Raw genomic sequence first — 19,542 nt, 5'->3', positions numbered from 1 at the left:
TTATTACTAAACAGACTACTAAGAATATGTTAATAAAATGGTGTCATTAGTACTTAGTACAACACATTTGCTATTTTATACATGTGCTAAATGCCCTACATCCAGTTGTAGACTAAAAGGACAGTTTATTTAAAAGTTTTATTTTCTAGAAGCATGTAAGAAGGTGAAAATGTGATGAAATCTTTTGCTTTCGAACACACCGCCAATCCCAACTGCTTGTTTTGAATGCTGTAGCATTTAGACACTTGATGTTAAAGCATTGCATCACTTTACAGACAGTTTTCACTCTCCGGGAACCGTGGGAACATGATTTTTAGAATTGCATGAAACTTAGACTGTACACCATCGCATTTAAAGCAAATTTGTTACGCTATACTGAATGGCCAGCGGTTTAATCGATGAATTAGCTAGGAAATATTCAGAAATGACAGTTTTGTTGAAAATCTGCAGGCGGATCATCACAGTGCTGGATACTGAGCCGAGAAATATATCTAGAAATCACCTCATTTTCACCTAATGGCCTTTCCATGTATATCGGCTTTCCGTCTGGTAGCTTGGCTGTTATCTGGTGACTGTACACATCAGCGCTATCTTCAGCCAGCACTAAAACACAATCAACGGCTGCGTGGCTATTAATTTCACTCCTCCTGCCCTTGACCTTCAGGGGATTATCGTTTCACTCAGAGCATAAACCCCTGATGCTGTTCATTATTCACATTTCCCATCCACCCCTGGGAATTACTACATTCGAAGTGATCAGGGCAATCGCATGTGAAAGACATGAGCAGGCAGGTAGCTCTGGGCTGAGAGTCTCACATACAGAGGCTGAATGTGCTCGGGGTGCTGTACGGATCTTATTAACTTAATGAAACGTTTCCATCTCCGCCAGTTTACTGTGCGATCGCTCCACGTGGACAGGCAGATTGCGGCATCAGCCCTTCACCCTTCCGTGTCTTTGTCCCCCCCCTCCGTCATTTTTTCTGTGCATCTGTGCCCGTCCTCAAAGCATGCCATTCTCATGTGTTGTGAAAAGTGTTTCACTCTTTGATTCAGATTGTGTTTCATTTCAGATGCAAGAAACCAAATTGTATCTGTGCTTTTTGCTTTTCCTGTAGGGTCGTTCTACAAAACGGATGCCTTTTGAGTGCTAAAGAAAAGAAAACAAAGATAAACAATGCATTTTCTGAAAACGTTCACAAAATTCCACAAATGTTGTGGTTTTTATCCCTCTTTGTGCCTTGAAAATGTCATTTTGGCCTGTGATATCATGTCATGGTTAGGAATAGCTAGGGCTCTCTCTCTCTGTATATTTTCCCCATATTTTAAACTTTATTTAAGATAATAATTATATAAATAAAATTGTATGTGTGTATATATATATATATATATATATATATATATATATATATATATATATATATATATATATATATATATATATATATATATATATATATATATAAATTATTGAATATAAAAAAGGTTTTGTTTATTAGAATTAAATCAATCAATCATTATAAACGTGTCATAATTTGCTCTTTTTGTGTTCAGAAAAAGAAAGAATATCATACTGCATTAGTAAAACAGCAGCGTGAGTAAGTGATATGTGAGTAAAATATTCAAATGTATTAATTTGCCCTGAGATAGCAAAATGCCCATTTGATTCACACGTAAACACATTATATCTGATAGAATGTTTCAAATCGTTTAAAAAAGTCTTTATCAAACTGGAAAAGGCAGCCGTTTCATAGAATCGTCCTGGAATGGATTTTGGGTGTGCCTGAAATATGCCATAAGGCTTTCCTTTTGGTCATAAATTCTGTATTTGTGTGTTTGTTGTACGTTTGTGTGTGTGTGTATCGTCAGGTCGTCTAGAGAGACAGGGAGTGGAGAGAAGCTGGAGCTGAAGATGACTAACATCGGTGCAGATGTGCTGGAGCTGCTGCTGGAGTTCGTCTACACCGGCTCGCTGGTCATCCACTCGGCAAACGCCAAAACCCTGCTGGAAGCCGCCAACAAATTTCAGTTCAACACCTTCTGCAAAGTCTGCGTGTCTTTCTTAGGTACATAACTCATAAGACCCTGACATCCATCAGATGAAGTCATGTACAAGCTGTACGTTTGTCTCTTTCTGCAAGATGATGTATTCTTTCATTTGTATAAAGGTCAGAGAACAATTGCATTGAAATGTCAAATCCCACGTCTCAATCGCATCCGGCACTGATTATTCCAATCAATAGCAAACACGGAGGAAGTTCAGATGGCATGTAGGCGCCTGATGTGACCAGCAGAATGAGGAAAGGTCTGGCAGGAGATGAGGAAAAAATTAGGCTGAGAAAGTATGAGTGTTTCTTCAGCTATGATGAGCACTAACAAACTCTCATAATTATCAGTCATCGGATGTTAAAAACTTTTTTATATACAGTGGGTACGGAAAGTATTCAGACCACTTAAATTTTTCACTCTGTTATATTGCAGACATTTGCTAAAATCATTTAAGTTCTTTTTTTTCTCATTAATGTACACACAGCACCCAATATTGACAGAAAAACATTGTTGACATTTTTGCAGATTTATTAAAAATAATGAAATATCACATGGTGCCAAGTATTCAGACGCTTTGCTCAGTATTTAGTAGAAGCATCCGTTTGATCTAATACAGCCATGAGTCTTTTTGGGAAAGATGCAACAAGTTTTTCACACCTGGATTTAGGGATCCTCTGCCATTCCTCCTTGCAGATCCTCTTCAGTTCTGTCAGGTTGGATGGTACACGTTGGTGGACAGCCATTTTCAGGTCTTTCCAGAGATGCTCAATTGGGTTTAAGCACTCTGGAAAAGGTTTTCGTCCAGGATATCCCTGTATTTGGCCACATTCATCTTTCCCTCGATTGCAACAAAGTCGTCCTGTCCCTGCAGCTGAAAAACACCCCCACAGCATGATGCTGCCACCACCATGCTTCACATTTGGGACTTTGAACAGGTGATGAGCAGTGCCTTTTACCCCACACATACCGCTTAGAAGGCCAAAAAGTTCATCTTATTTCTCAACTTGGAGTCCTTCAGGTGTTTTTTTTAGCAAACTCCATGCAGGCTTTCTTGTGTCTAGCACTGAGGAGAGGCTTCCATCGGGCCCCTCTTCCACAAAGCCCCGACTGGTGGAGGGCTGCAGTGATGGTTGACTTTCTACAACTTTCTCTTATCCACCGACTGCATCTCTGGAGCTCAGCCACAGTGATCTTTGGGTCCTTCTTTACCTCTCTCACCAAGGCTCTTCTCCCCCGATAGCTAAGTTTTTCCAGGACAGCCAGCTCTAGGAAGGGTTCTGGTCATCCCAAACATCTTCCATTTAAGGATTATTGAGGCCATTGTGCTCTTAGGAACCTTAAGTGCAGCAGAATTGTTTTGTAATCTTGGCCAGATCTGTACCTTGCCACAATTCTGTCTCTGAGCTCTTCAGACAGTTCCTTTGACCTCATGATTCTCATTTACTCTGACATGCACTGTGGGCTGTAAGGTCTTATATAGACAGGTGTGTGGCTTAACTAATCAAGTTCAATCAGTATAATCAAACACAGCTGGACTCAAATGAAGCTGTAGAACCATCTCAAGGATGATCAGAAGAAATGGACAGCACCTGAGTTAAATATATGAGTGTCACAGCAAAGGGTCTGAATACTTTGAAGCATGTGATATTTCAGTTTTTATTTTTTAATAAATCTGCAGAAATGTCAACAATTCTGTGTTTTTATGTCAATGTGGGATGCTGTGTATATATTAATGAGAGAAAAAAATAGCTTAAATGATTTTAGCAAATGGCTGCAATATAACAAACTTTTTAAGGGGGTCTGAATACTTTCTGTACCCACTATAAATACAATATTTCAAATAAATGCTGTTCTTTTGAACTTTCTATTAATCAGAGAATCCTGAAAAAAATGTATAATGGTAAAATGTTTGAGAATGTTTCTTGAGCAGAAAATCATTATATTAGAATGATTCCTGAAGGATCACGTGACACTGAACACTGGAGTAATAATGCTGAAAATACAGCTTTGCATTAGAGGAATAAATTACATTTTAAAATATATTCAAATTAACATTCTTTTATTTTATTTTTAGTGGCCCATAGTGTATATAAATCATTTTCATACAATCATACATTTTCATTTCAATCGTTTTAAAACTATCATACATTTGTATTATTATTTATTGGTTTCCCTTTTAAGACTTTCAGTCTTAAAATATGAAAACCTATTTGAAGGTTGAAAGTTAAGAACAACGATCAAATAAAATAAAAAAGGCATTTGAGCAAAAAGAAAGGATGAGACATTGTGAAAAAGACTTCCAGATGGCTTTATTGTAACTTTCTTTGTAACAAAAAGATAACAATAGTTAGTTGTCATAAAAATGACATGAAAGTGCTCTTAGTTGAAGAAACGCTCATATATAATGCTAGTGAAACAGTTCAGAAGCAGTTCAGCGAATGTTAACTTATGAAAGAGTCATGCTGAGGTGTATCCTGCCGTTCATATACTGCACATATGGAGAATGCAGACAAAGACAAACTTTTGTGTTAAAAGGTCATTTGATCAGACAATAAGTTCATTTATTGATTTGTTTCTTTCGAGTCTGCAGAAATGTATATTTGGAAGTGTTTGCGAGACCCCAAAAAATGAAAGTCCGCGGAAAGCATTCAGGAACAGGCTGAGGATTGGTTTGTGCCTTTGGGCAAAAAAAAAAATCGAATTGCATGTCAAAGTTAATAAAGTACAAAACAATTGATTAAGTCCAGCGGGGGAGTGTTGAAACGAAGGGAGCACGGGTTTGGAAATATATCTCAACGGCGAACTGTACGGCACATAGTCTGGGAATTCCAGGTCCGTATATTACCAGAGCATGTTTTAAAATAGAGTTCAGAAAAAGAGGTTACATCAGCTGAAATTCTATTCGCAGCGAGGTGCAGCCCATGTGTTAGTGGTGGGCGCTGCTGTTTGTAATGCCACACACAGAACCGTTGAAACGTCAGAGCGTGTCTAAACACTCATGCCAGGCCGGGCATAAGCCTCGCTCTGCGGTCTGTCTCTGTGGTATGCCATTTATGGCCTCTGGCAGAAACCTCACCTAAAAAAAAACATTTTTCCTTCCTCCGAGAGTGGAAGAAGACGAGTGGCCCGTTTGGCTTATTGGAGATGGCACGCTGCAGGCCTGCCTCTAAAGACCCAGACATAATAAAAGCCCATCTGCCTCCACCAGACGCTCACTGAACCATTTTTACAACAATTTGTACTTTGTAATTTGTATTGTGAAGACAAATTGGGTTGCGTAAGACCAGGTTTCACAGGTTTGACGCGGTCCACATTTATTATGTTTATCTGAATCATGTTGCATCTGTTACAGAGTGATTCTGACATGTTCTACTTGTTTCTTGCAGTCTTGTTCATTTGATTCTGGTCAACAGAAAACCATTTGCATTGCCGCAAGTTTTTTTTGCTCTTTTTTACATTAAATGTATAGCATTTTAATATAAAATATTTACAAATTATAAATACATATATATTCATATGTTCATATATTAGGGCCCCTAAAGCAGTGGTTGGGAACCTTTGGCTCGTAAGCCACTCCTGTCTCTTTCAGACGCCTCTCACCCTTTATCAACAAATGATCGATAAACAATTAGACACATTTCTAGCAGTGTGCAGAGACTGCAGAAAAAAACTGCCTATTACAATTCCTTTATTGTGCATCCTACCCAAGTTAATATAAATTTCAAGTTGGCCTGGCCAAACTTTGTGTTATGCCGGTGAACAAGTTTCAAAAGCTAGTCAATTGGTTACTACAGAATTTGAAAGTAAAAACTGACAGAGCTTATGGCATGCTGCATTAACGGTGCATATTCTCCAGGAGATGATGAGAGAATAATCTAATTTCTTTCTTAATATTTCTCTCGAGGCCCATTGTTTTTGTTATGCATTGATGCGTGATATGGCTGTAATATGGGAGGCATCTGCCCCCTAATGTCGCCCATGAGGCTTTCTGTGTGCGCGCAGAACGCCGATTTGTTTCTGTCTATGGACCTACTTAAGTTACTATTTTTTAAATGTTACTGACAAAAATAAACAAATGTTTTTATAATATTATATTATTTTTTTGCTGTGGCTATTTTGGGAAAATCTTTTAACCATAAATGAAAAAAAAAAAAGACTCCTTGATTAAAAAGGCTCCAGACCTTTGCAAAAATTAGCCACTGAGAAGCATCTTGCATGCTCATGTATTACAATTTTGGCTTGTAATACCTTGCTCAGAATTTGGCTTTCGTTAGAGATTGATCAAGGTCCTATGTTCACTTTAATGATCCAACTGTGGCCACCGAGAATTCTGTGCCAGGAAATTGGCTGAGGGCTGATGGATGGAAATTGTCCAATTTGCTAAGTTCAAGGGTCCATTAAAAAAAAAAAAAAAATTGGTACAGTAAAAACAGTTACAAATGTGGCTTCCGTTAGAGCATTAACTCACATTTCAAAGCATTATGTCTGCTTTAATAAAACTGTGGCGGCATAGAAATAGTGGCTTGAAATTGATCGATGGCGCAATTTATGGCTCAGTGTGCATTGTCCGATATGCTAAATTTACTGATTCATAAAAAATACTGGTACAATAAAAAGTGCAAATTTGTATTTTGTTAAAACAGTTTTTTCAGTAGTTCATAAAAAAGATAGGTATAGTAAAAAGGCTAAAGTAAAAGTAGTTTGATGAGTACAAGGCTGAATCCAGCTGCTTATTCGCTTGTCACTTATTAAAGCCTCCTCCTTATGTAACGCGAGTTATATATTATATATTAGTACAATAAATCTATGATGATGCTTGCAGTAAGCGCTGTTAGAATTGAATGAAGAAACTCAGCATTTCTCCTCTACCTGTAAGGGTGCGTTACGTCTGACAAAGTGGTTTAATAAAGGCTTTATTGATCTTGTGAAATACAATTTTTTACCACATTTTACTGCACCAATATTTTTTAATTGGCCATTGAAGTTTTAAATGAGACAATATAAATATACTGCCAAAATTTGAGCCCTTTTTTTACTGTTACAATCTTCTTTAAAGAAACCATTGAACTTAGCAAATAGGACAATGCACACAGCTGTGTCGTGCCATCAGCCCATTCCATGGCCGCCACAGAGGGTGAGTTAAACGAAACACAAGGACTTGACATTAGAAGTACTGCACCAACAAATGCCACATTTTGAGCAAAATTATCTTTAATAATTAATGCACATCCATGCTGTCATTTGCTTCCTAGTTAGAAGGCACACAAAGGAAGTAGGTTATAAGTGTACTGTACAAAAAAATGGAAATTGTAACACGTGAGCATGCAAAAAAATCACAATCGTTTTTTATTCGCACACAAAAAAGTTTCTCATGTGCACGCAAATGTTTGTATATATTATATTGTATAAGTCTGTATATATTTTTTTTGTGTGCAAATGTCCCTTTCGGGGCTCCATAGTAAAACAATGCTTAGTGCTAATTACATTATATTCTGATTAATTCATAAAAAGTATTTGTTGAGAAAAGCACACAAATTAATACAATTCAGATACTACATTATTGTGGCAGACAAAAGTATTATTGAGACAGCAGTGTCTACTGTATGATAGAATATAAGATTTTATGTTTTTAAAGAACTCTCCTCTGCTCACCAAGACTGCATTCATGTTATTAGAAATACAAAAAAAGCTGCAATATTGTGAAATATTATTAAAATATAAAATAACTGTTAAAAATAGGTATATATATATATATATATATATATATATATATATATATATATATATATATATATATATATATATATATATATATATATATATATATATATATATATATATATACCTTTTTTATATACTAAATATGTTCTTTCTTTCTGTAGGCTCACTATTTTTTCAGCACAGGTACATAATTAACTTTTTTTTTTATTATGCTTTTCACATTTGAATTCGAAACAGTCTCTTAAGAAACCACTCAGACTGGCAATCCAGACTTGGATTCAATCACCACGACAGTGTCAGGCTCATTTTCTGCCTTTGCGCTGTAAAGTAGGGCTCTCCACTTACAAAAAAAGACACTTGCCTTGTTAAAAACATGGACCTTTGCACCCGCTTGGTCAAATACCTTAAGATGGGACTCAGCGGGACTAAAGATGAGCTTCACCTTGCCGTTCTAATCCGCGGGACAGCATCCCAACCCGCTGCACTGAGCTCAATTGATTTGTTCTGTTGTTCGTCTCCGAAGTGCCTTAAGCTGGGGCCCTCTGGAGCCTCGAGATATACAGCACAGATAGCTGAAGCCCTCATCCCCTTGGTGCTGTGATCTTTTATGGATGTGAGCGCCTCTCTTGTTCTCTTCTTCAGAAAAGCAGCTGACTGCAGCAAACTGCCTGGGGGTTCTGGCCATGGCTGAGGCCATGTGCTGCACGGAGCTTCACAACATGGCCAAGGCCTACGCTCTGCAGAACTTCCCTGATGTGGCGGGTCAAGACGAGATCCTCAGCATCTCCAAAGAAGATCTGATCAACTACCTGTCCAATGACAGCCTGAACACCAAGGCAGAGGAGCTGGTTTATGAGACCGTCATCAAGTGGATCAAGAAGGACCCAGTCAGTAGAGTGCAGGTGAGATGAGAAAAACGTTCACATGTGTGTGAAAGTAGTGTGGGTGGTGTAAAACTACTGTCCTCCACTGTCCTCTGGGGCAACTGTGGCCTAATGGTTAGAGAGACAGACTTGCTAGTCGGTTTGAACCTTTGGAAATGACATGAGAGCTGATGACTGAGGTGCCCTTGAGCAAGGCACCAAACCCCCAAAAAATGTCTACCCACTGCTCCGGGTGCATGTCCACGGTTTGCAGTGTGTATGCACTACTCACTACTCCTAATGTGTGTGCACTAACTTTTGGATAAATGCCAAAGCCAATTCCAAGTATGGAAAGTTATAAAAACGTTGAACCTTTCAGTTTTCGACCTTAAAGGAATTAATGAAAATATTATTCACGCATTATTTACTCGCTTTTGTGTCTTTCCAAACCCATAACCTGTTTCTTATGTTTTGGAACATACAATTCCTGTACAAATGAGCTGGTTATTTTTAGCAAACAAATGGCTCAGGATCCTGTTCAGTCGTGCGAATCAAAAACATACAGAACAACCAATATGATAATCTGATTCCAGAAACGACCAGAACAACCAATATGATAATCTGATTCCAGAAACAAATGATTCTTGTGAGCCATTTTTAGCGAATCAGTCAAAAGCATATAGCATGACCAATGTAGTCTGATTCCTGAACGATTGACTCTTATTGGCCTATTCTTTGCTGCATAGTCCAAGCTAATGATTTTAATTAGAGAATCAAAAATGACCCTTTTTATTGAATCAATTGAAAGCATTAATCAAAAAACAGTGTGACCGATCGATTCCTGAGTGAATGACAGTAGTTAGACTGTTTTGATTTCGTTTTTTATAAATAAATTTAGAAAAACAAAACAAATATAGTGCAATTAATGATGAAGTTATGGGCCGGTTATTTTTAGTGATTAAAATACACGTATCACAAAGCCTGACTCCTGAAGAAATTACTCTTTAAACTGATTATATTTAGTGAATCAATCCAAAATATACAGAGTGACCAATGCAATCCCAAAAGAGTGTGTCCTATAAACAGTTTTTTTTGTGTGTGTGTGTTTTGTGTAAATCAACATCATACAGTAAAGCTGCATAGTCTGGTTTTCGAACTAATGATTTAAATGATTTAAATTTATTGAATCATTCGGAAACATTAATCAAAAAACAGCATGACCAGTCTAGTCTGATTCCTGAGCGAAGTAATGTTATTAGCCTGGTTTTTAATAAATAAATAATATACAGTGACCAATATAGTCCAGTTCCTGAATGACTGACTCTTATGAGTTGATTCTTTTTAGTGAATCAGAAATGTATGACTTCGGACTTCTTTTTAGTAACTAAAAAAGCATATAGCATGACCTGAGTAGCCTGATTCCTGAAGAAATTACTTTTTCAATCCAATCAATCCAGTCCGATTCCCAAATGAATGTCTCTTAAGAACTGTTCTTTTTTTGTGTGAATTAAAACCATTCAACACAACTGTAGTCTGATAAAAAATGTATTTGCCCATAAAATCTATTTCTGACCCAGCATACGTATGATAAATTCACAGAGTCTGCACTTTATACATTTTCACTGTTTGTTGTTCACATGGAGACTTAAAATTTAGTAGGCTGTGTTTTATTTAGAACTGTGACTGCTTTCTGTTTTATAGTTCTGTGTGAAAGCTGAATTTTGCTTCTTTTTGTTGAGACACACCAAGAGTTCAGGCCCCCTGAAGTGCCTTTGTTTCTTTATGGATCAAAAGACCTGTCTGCGGTAGGCTAGACAATTCAATAGGGCTTTCTCAATCCTCACTCCACATTGAAGAAGTTTTGGCTTCCCGAAACCCTGAGAACAAGAGGTCAACACCATTTTGCTGTCCTTGCACTTCTATTTCTGCTACCCTGAAGAATACATTCTGGCCACTTGCAGTAAACATAAATAAGAGAGAGCGAAGCAGAGAAGCGTGCAGGAGCCAGGGGCCGAGATCAGATATTCCAGGGGCCGTGTGGCATGACATTAGACTCTTTGGAGTACTGATGGGGTGCAGCGACTGTCTGAAATAAATGTGTGACTGCTGCTCCTTAAAAAAACCCTCATGCACCGCCACAAGTTTCTCTCTGCTATAAAATGGCCCACGACTGCACAGAGTTCATAAACAATTCTGGAACATTGGGCCTCGGATGCATTTTTTTGCTGTCTCTCTCTCTCCCTTACTGAATTTCACCCCTTTCTAGACCCCGATGGAAGCTTTTAGATTGAATCCACTGACATTTCCTAAGGATATATCAGCTCCAATTGTCACAGTCGATGCACAAACGCGAAAGGCAAATGTTTGTTGTTGCTTTGAGCAAATGTTTGTTTGTGAGAGCGCTACTGACATGCCCAGGCGGTCTGAGATGGACGAGAGATGGGAATCGTTTTTGGCCGAAACTATAGATAATGAAAAAATAACAACTTTTATGCTTCACGGTAAATTAGTGGTAAATTAGCGGGAGCGGCATGTTGCGCGTGTGGGCTGTGTGCAGCCGCCAGACCTCCGTGCGCAGTGATGTATGGATCTTTATTGTGCAATCCTTCACGCCGCTGCACAATTTGCATTAGTTTATTACAGTGAGTCAACATGCTTTTTATGTGCTTGTAACACAAGGGCCCGCTCGAGCCGCTGGGGAAAGAGCGGGGCTTAAAATAGAGCCTCTTACGGCACACCTGGGACTGGCGCCGAGCTCCTGCAAGAGATGTGAACGATCAGCCCTGTCCTAATGTTAGTAAATGATCTTTCTTTCGTCCTTGGTCCGGTAGTCATATGTCTAGATGGACTGGGTGATTAATGGCGTCACGTGATTCATTCCAGTCTGGATTAGTGTATGAGAGACTGTTGGGAGAAAATGGATTGAGAATGGAATGTCATTCAAAAAAGTAGAACTCAGTGTTTAGCCGTGTGTTTTAACACTTGCTTAATGAGTGAGAGGGATCAGTCGGGTTTACTGAAGCCTTCAGAACACACAGATTTAGTCTTAAGGAGCCAGACTTTTGACTTTCAACATCCTCAATCAATCATTCTGGCCTAGAACTAACAGGAAGGCATTCAGACTACCAATAGGAACCGTTTATAAATGTTTACATTCATTTCACCCATTTTTTGGTTCCGTGGTCATAATATTTTAAGAGTTTATGTTTTGTATCACCCATTTGCTTGACTAAAATGCCATTTCTTTTTCCCATAGTGAATTGTTTTTTTAACAGGAACTTATGAACACACTGTGAGCCCTGAGGTTGTAAATCGATGCTTATGTTGAAGCCGGCATTTTTCTTTATTTCTATGTCAATAACTTTTTATTTTTGAAAATTAGTTTTTAACAGTACAGTTCCTGGTGAGAATCTACTCTACTCTGCAAACAAATCAGGAAAAAAAATCTCTGTAGCGGCTGCTCACTCCCATGGAGCATTGTGAATGCACAACTTACACACTATAAATCAGTTCATTCTGACAGCAAATTTAGTTTTATTTAGTTTTAGGCATACTTTAGTCATCTGGGGCCGTATTCACAAAACATTTTATCTTACCACTAAGAGTACTCCTAAATGGCAGTAAAAGTTCTTAGTTACGAGTTTTCTTTTAAAACCTATTCACAAAGATGCTGAGAGCAACTTTTACTAAAGAATAGAGAGAAGTCTTTTATGCTAATTTTATGCTACTGTCAGCGATTTAAATATAGAAATGTATTGTTTCATGTTGCCATATTCAATTAAAATGTTTCAAAATAAGAATTTTGCCATATTCAATTAACGATTTTAAAATAAAATGTTCCATATTCAATTAAAGATTTAAAAAATTAGGCCAAGTGTCTCAAATTAAACTAGTATATGATCAGCTAATTGTCAGACTCTAACATGTCTGCATCTCATGAGTTTGCAGAATTCAAGCAAAAATGATATTTTATGAACAAAGTTCATGAGGAGCACATTCAAACTGGCCATCTTATCAGCGCAAGAGGAGGTGTACACAGCCGAGAGCCGACTCACCAAAGTTACCTCGAACAGTTTTCTGTATCCCTCCGCCACCCTGTTCCTCACTCACGGTCTGCAATGCGGAGCAGAACTCTGGGTTTGCACTAAATTCAAAGCTTGGAGCCCTCGATCCCCTCGGACAGTGCCTAATATGCTTATATTTTTTTACTCTATTCAATCATTTTTTATGTGTAAACTCATAAAAACAACTCTCACAGGTAATCTAACATTATTTTATTTATTTTTTATTAAAGGTAGGCCTACATTTATCATCTCTATTGCCTCAATGTTGCATCGTGTGTTTGAACGGATTGCAGCAGCACCCATTAGGATTGTTTGTGATTTGGTCTTAGTGACTTAGAAATCCTCTTGACTACTCCTAGCATGCTTTGTAAAATACTCTTAGACCAGAAATGTAGGACTGACATGGCCATTATTTTAAGAGTTTCTCCTAAATCGGCAAGTAAGGAGCTACTTTTAGCCTCAAGCTGTTTTGTGAATATGGCCCCTGAAATGTAGTTTAGTTTTGAAAATATCCTAAAACTTTAGTCGACTATATCTACAGTAGACTAAAATCTAATGGGTTTAGTTAAATGGTCATGCATCAATAAATCATTTACAATTTCTTTGTATGCATACAAAACTCATTGTATACTCCAGGAGAAAACATCTATTATGATATTAAGGTTTAAGGGTTAAATCACACACCGATTTAACTTCTGTGACATAATGTCTTTCTTTATCTTAAAATTAAACAAAACCACGTCTCGTAAAGAAACAACATGTTCTTGTCAGCGAATGAGAGATGCATTCTTTATAACAACTTGCATGCATCATTCTTCATTGTTTCAAGCAGACATATTTATTTGTATAAATTAAATATAGATTAATTTTAATTAAAGCTAATAAAGTTTAATTAAGAGTGGTTTTCTTTTTTTCTTTTGTTGTTTGATTATCATGAACATGAACATGACAGCAGCCGACATTCACAATTAGAAGTTAGTTTAAATTGTACTAATATTTCACAGTATTACAGTATTTACTGTTTTATTTTGATAAATTAAATGTAACATATGTGAGAAGAGACTTCTTTCAAAATCATTTAAAAACCTCAGCAAATGTTTGAATCGCACTGCATATTTGTATATATTTGATTACTTCACTGTAGACTCAATTATTTTGCCTCTTATTGATATATTGTTTCTTTATTAATAATCAAGAGATTGTACATTTCATTTTTTCTTTAAATCAAAGCTTGCAATGTTGATTCAACCTGATTCAACAATAGTGATGTTTTTATTTTTTTGATCCAAATGGAAACATGAATAGGATTCTCTCTCTCTCTCTCTCTCTCTCTCTCTCTCTCTCTCTCTCTCTCTCTCTCTCTCTCTCTCTCTCTCTCTCTCTCTCTCTCTCTCTCTCTCTCTCTCTCTCTCTCTCTCTCTCTCTCTCTCTCTCTCTCTCTCTCTCTCTCTCTCTCTCTCTCTCTCTCTCTCTCTGTTATTTTGGAGTGTAGAGAGGAGTACAAGAGTAGGAAAGAAATGAAGGCTATGGCTCAGACTTTATTTTATTTTAATTTTAAATAAGTGGCATAAAAAGTGAGCATTAACTCTTGCACTCTACCGAACATGTGTTTGAGTGCCTACTTTCCTGTAAATCAGTTAATTACGACAATCTGATTGCTATCAGTAAATTACAGTTACTGGGAAAACATTGCATCAACTTCTTAATATTCATGAACCAGACTGATAAAGTTTATAATGTTCCCCCACCGCTTTTCTTATCGTTCTTATGCTCTTCCTCTTTAGTTGCAGCGTGTGTGTCCTGACTCTACTGTTCTGCCCTGTTGCTTCGGACGGACAGTCAGGGGTGATTAAACTCGGTCCTGGAGGGCAACTGTCCCGCAGAGTTGTGCTCCAACTTGCCTCAACACCCTCCTGCAAGTTTCTAGTAAGATTTTGCTGGATCAGGTGTGTTTAATTGGGGCTGGAGCTAAACTTTGCAGGACAGTGGCCCTTCAGGAGCAGAATTGGACACCCCTGCCGTAGGCTAAGATTACATTGTTCAAAAGAGAAAGCGAGCTTCATAGGCGGACTGCCTCCAGTCACTCAAATTTTCATGTGCAAGCACAAAAATCAGAATGTGGCAACGGCTTTGATAAACCTCTCCCTCTGTGCCACGCGCTCACCTGCCGGGATCGAGCAGCAGTCACTCTGTCACTCAAACGCAGACTAAACTTCCCGAGATTGCTAACAGCACGGTGCTAGAGCCGCTAAAGATCTGGCCCCTGTCCTGCCGAGCACGAGTCAAAATGCCAAATCCTTTCCACCTCCTCCATGGCATGTCCAGAGACTGGCCCGAATGCTTGCTATTAGAGACACCTCTCCTCCCACCAAGTCCTGTGCAGCGCAGCCATTAAAGAAACGCCCTGGACGATTTCATATGCTGCTTTATCGTGACCGGTTAGGCCGCCTGACAAAGAAGGTTGATTAATTGCATCTCCTTTGAGGAGAGAACTAATATGCAGCTGAAAAGAATGCTTAATGATGGTTTTTGCACAAGGGGGCAATCTGCATTCACCCTTGGCAGGGATATCTAATTCAGCAGTCAGAAAATAACAATGGATGTACCAGCGTTGATGCTCCGTCCTGGCAGACAGTACTCATTAGCTGCCGGGGTCATGTTTGACTTGAGGGCAGAGGAGAATCTTCCCATTTCAGCCTTTTAATGAGATCAGAACTTGTCGAATTTGCAGATGTTACTGAAGACTTCAATCTCACCCCTCATTCACTCAGAGTATAAAGAAATGCAAAATAACCATTTGGTCTAAATTAGAACTGTAACTTTAGTAATATAGAAGTGAAGTGCAAGAGTTTATTATCGTTTGCAGATAAAATGTCCATTAAAATGTACTGAAAATTAATATTTAAATTCGTCAGTTTTTTGTAAAAGTATCTGAATGTGTTTTGTTTTTGCAATCAATTAAGTTATATTATTAATCAACTGTATTTATGTACCACTAAAACAATATGGATTGACAGCATTTTAATTCAAATATTTAAAAACCTTACTATTTTAAAATATATTGATTTTAATTTCCTTAACTTAGGACATACACTATTGCCAAAAGATTTGGGACGTCGGTCTTTATATGCACATGAACTTTAATGACATCCCATTCTTAATCCATAGGGTTTAATATGGAGTTGTCCCGCCTTTTGCAGCTATAACAGCTTTAACTCTTCTGGGAAGACTTTCCAAAATGTTTATGGAACTTTTTGACCATTCTTCTGGAAGCGCATTTGTGAGGTCAGGCACTGATGTTGGATGAGAAGGCCTGGCTCACAGTCTCCGCTCTAATTCATCCCAAAGGTGTTCTATTGGGTTGAGGTCAGGACTCTGTGCAGGTCAGTCAAGTTCCTCCACACCAAACTCGTGGTATGCTGAAGCATTAAGAGTTCCTTTCACTGGAACTAAGGGGCCAAGCCCAGACCCTGAAAAGCAACCCCACACCATAATCCCCCATCCACCAAACTTTACACTTGCACAATGCAGTCAGGCAAGTACCTTTTTCCTGGCTACTCCCAAAACCAGACTCGTCCATCAGATTGCTAGACAGAGAAGTGTGATTGGTCACTCCAGAGAACACGTCTCTGCTCTAGAGTCCAATGGAGGTGTGCTTTACGCCACTGCATCTGACACTTTGCATTGCACTTTGTAGCGTAAAGCTTGGCTGCAGCTGCTCTGCCATGGAAAACCATTTCATGAAGCTCTCTATGCACTGTTCTTGAGCTAACCTGAAGGCCACGCAAAGTTTGACAAAACCTTTGGCAATAAAGTGTATTTTGTTAGCTGAGTTTACACTGTATCAATTCATTTGGCAATGCTTAAAGGGAAAGTTCATTAGTTTAGAGCTCTTTTTTTCTGAGTTTGTTTTGAATCAAATGTTGTTATTCATCTCAGAGGTGGTTGGATTGGTTCATGCCTTAGAACTAATTAATTGCAGACATTTTTGAAATGCCTACAGAATAAATGAAATGAATGAGAAAAATACTTGACAAACCAAGAGGGCCAGCCACTGTTGTGCTTCATTGAGACAGTTAGTCGGGTTCGGTTCCTGTGCATATATCTCTGTTTTGTGTTCACTCTTTCAAAAGCTGAAAGCCAGGCATAAGGCCAACTGAATCTCGCTTCAATGCGCACAGACTTTTTTCTCTCTCTTCGCCACTGTTTCTCTTAGGAGAGGATACCCCCCAGCTGAACCCCTCTGTTTTGTGTATGAGAGAATATTTCAGTGGCTCATTTCTTTCTGCCTGGCTGATGTTATATTTAAAGGAGACTAAATAAAGCTTCTCCACACTCTGTATCTTCTGCATAAAAACAACATGAGGCCTCTCACACACATTTGCTCTGTTCCTAAACCTGAGCTGTCTACTGAGGCAGTCTTTTAAGACACAGTATTTGAGCTCCCGACTGAAAGCCTTTTGCAAAAGTTTTATTAAAAAAAAGTGCCTTTTAACATACTTAGTTTCAGGCCAATTTTATGTACACTGCAGAAACATTGTTTAATTTAATATTGAAAGTACAAAAAAAAGGTTTATTTATTTAGTATTTGTGCATTTCTGTATTTTTTTTTTGTGATTTGATATTGCATCATTAGCATATCAACACACTCTGTACTGAAATCAATAGTGCTTCTCATGTGGAGTGCTATTTGTGTGGCACACAGAGTTGCTGCCTATGTAGAGTTTCAAATCAGTCATTTATGAGGTTCCATGATGGTTAGGATGCTGCCTAGGCAGCAAAGCAATAGACACCCAGATGCAGCTTCCTGCTGCCTAGCTGACGGCAGGCAGTGGAAAATACTCCATGCACGCTTCTTGTCACTGTAAGGCCCCCAGCAGGCTCACACCTAGACTATGTCATTGTAGCTCAGCGTGGCGTCAGACTGATTAGCCCTGACGCTAGAGTCTGCGTACATCACTGTGTGTGTGCTGTGCTTTGATGTGTTCGCTACTGTTGTCTTCGTAGGTCTGAGAGTTTTTAGGGCTGATGTTACACATGTAGATTTAATGTGGCTGGTGAGGTGTGTAAGTATTGTGTCTGGGACAGGAAGGTGAGATACCGTGCTATGTCTCACTAGTAAGCCGATACCTCTTGCATATTGAATGAGTCAAGCTAATGCATAAAACTTCATCAGGTTCTGCTGGTGGAGGTGGACATTTGCTGTTTTGATCCCTGCAAGGAGCAAGAAATGCATGAGCAATCACAAATGTGTCCTTAAGCAAGACACTTAACCTCCCTGTTAACAAGTGAACTGCATGTCATTCCGGGTAAAAGTGTCTGCTAATTGACTTTTTGAAGAGGCTGTGCATTTAACATCTGCATATTTCAGATGTTAAAAGTGAAATGTGCATTTTTCTGCATCAAAATAAAACCCTACATTTGAATGTTAAATACATCTTGCATATTTTAGAGTGGCCTTTTATTGTGGCCATCCTAAGGCAAACCTGTTCAATAATCATGATGTCTAATCAGCATCGTGATATGCCAGACCTGTGAGGTGGATGGATGATCTCTGCAAAGGAGAAGTGCTCACTAACAGATTTAGACAGATCTGTGAACAATATTTGAGAGAAATAGGCCTTTTGTGTAAAAAGAAAAAGTCTTAGATCTTCGAGTTCAACAAAAGTGTTGTGTTGGTGAACCACTTGCAGAATCATACAAAATGTTATTTATTATTTTGTGCTGTTCTGAATATTTTACATAATCTTTTTTACATATAGTCCACAAGACAAAAAAGCGGTTTATTAAAATTACCCGTTGAAAATTCTCTATACTGTGTATCATTCTGTATATCAGCTGTTTTTATGTCTTGTTCTTGAGTCTCTTGCTTATCCTAAGCAGTTTAACTGTCTAAATTTCCTCAGAAAAATCCTCCAGGTCCTGCAAACTCTTCAGTTTTCCAGCATCTTCTGCATAGAACATGAACAGGATGAAGATGTCCAAATGTTTCTTATTTGTTATAAATATACATTTTATTATTTTAGTACTTTAGTAATTTAGTACCCTTAATACTTACATGCTTCTAAGAAGTCAAATAGTACAATTTACTTTGATCTTACAAATCAATACGTTTTCACCCCCCAGCTCCTAATGCATTGTGTTTCCTTCTGGAGCATCCGTGAATGATTGAAGCTTTTTTAATAGTTGTGTTTGAGTCCCTCAAGCTCCTCAGTGTGAAAAGATGGATCTCAAAATCATACCATCACTGCTAGAAAGGGTTCAAATATGCAAAAGAGGCTGGAAAACTGAAGAATTTGCAGAACGATGAAGATGTGAGGACACTCAGAACTTGGTTGCTCTGTCACAGTCTAATCCTCGCTGGACAGGCTCAGAACTTAAAGTGTCTATTGAAAGGGTACCTTTATCCCTTTCCGAATAGGAGGAGATTGCAATTTGGCGCTTCTCCATTCCAGTGTTGCGATTGGCTGCTGGCATCAGAGAGGGCACACAGTGTGGCCCACCCTTCTTTCCCCTGTGGAACTCATTTGCATACTGTACACAGTTAGAAGTCTTTAAAGGGTCTTTAAAGTTTATCAATCCGTTTCTCACTTTCCAAACCACCATCAGAATACCCTTGGCAATATACTAAACAAATAGACACCAAACATGATAGAAAAAGATTGAACTGTTGTGTGTTCATTCATTTGTTCATTAACAGCTGATTCTGTGTAAGATATTGCATTACAAATAGCTGTCAGTGAGAATACTTATTTCTCTGAATAAATATGAGATGGATGTGTGTAGTTTACATCAGTCTTAAGGTTTCCAAGCATAGTTGTGAATGGATTTGGATGGATCATTTTGGT

General features: G+C 38.2%; 1 protein-coding gene across 5 annotated transcripts in view; it reads left to right on the top strand.

Annotated features, from left to right (window-relative positions):
* The window catches only part of LOC137041592 (kelch-like protein 29), a 309,158-nt gene that overhangs the window by 226,661 nt on the left and 62,955 nt on the right, over positions 1-19,542 (top strand). For all 5 annotated transcript variants that reach the window (XM_067418060.1, XM_067418063.1, XM_067418065.1 and 2 more), the window contains 2 exons: positions 1,867-2,063; positions 8,410-8,669. In XM_067418060.1, the coding sequence (XP_067274161.1) occupies positions 1,867-2,063; positions 8,410-8,669 (457 nt within the window). The remainder of the gene's footprint in view (positions 1-1,866; positions 2,064-8,409; positions 8,670-19,542) is intronic.

Source organism: Pseudorasbora parva, chromosome 15 (genome assembly GCF_024679245.1).
Source record: "Pseudorasbora parva isolate DD20220531a chromosome 15, ASM2467924v1, whole genome shotgun sequence".
NCBI classification, from domain to species: domain Eukaryota; kingdom Metazoa; phylum Chordata; class Actinopteri; order Cypriniformes; family Gobionidae; genus Pseudorasbora; species Pseudorasbora parva.
Note: the sequence above shows the minus strand (reverse complement) of the source record. Positions and strands in the feature narration are given on the sequence as shown.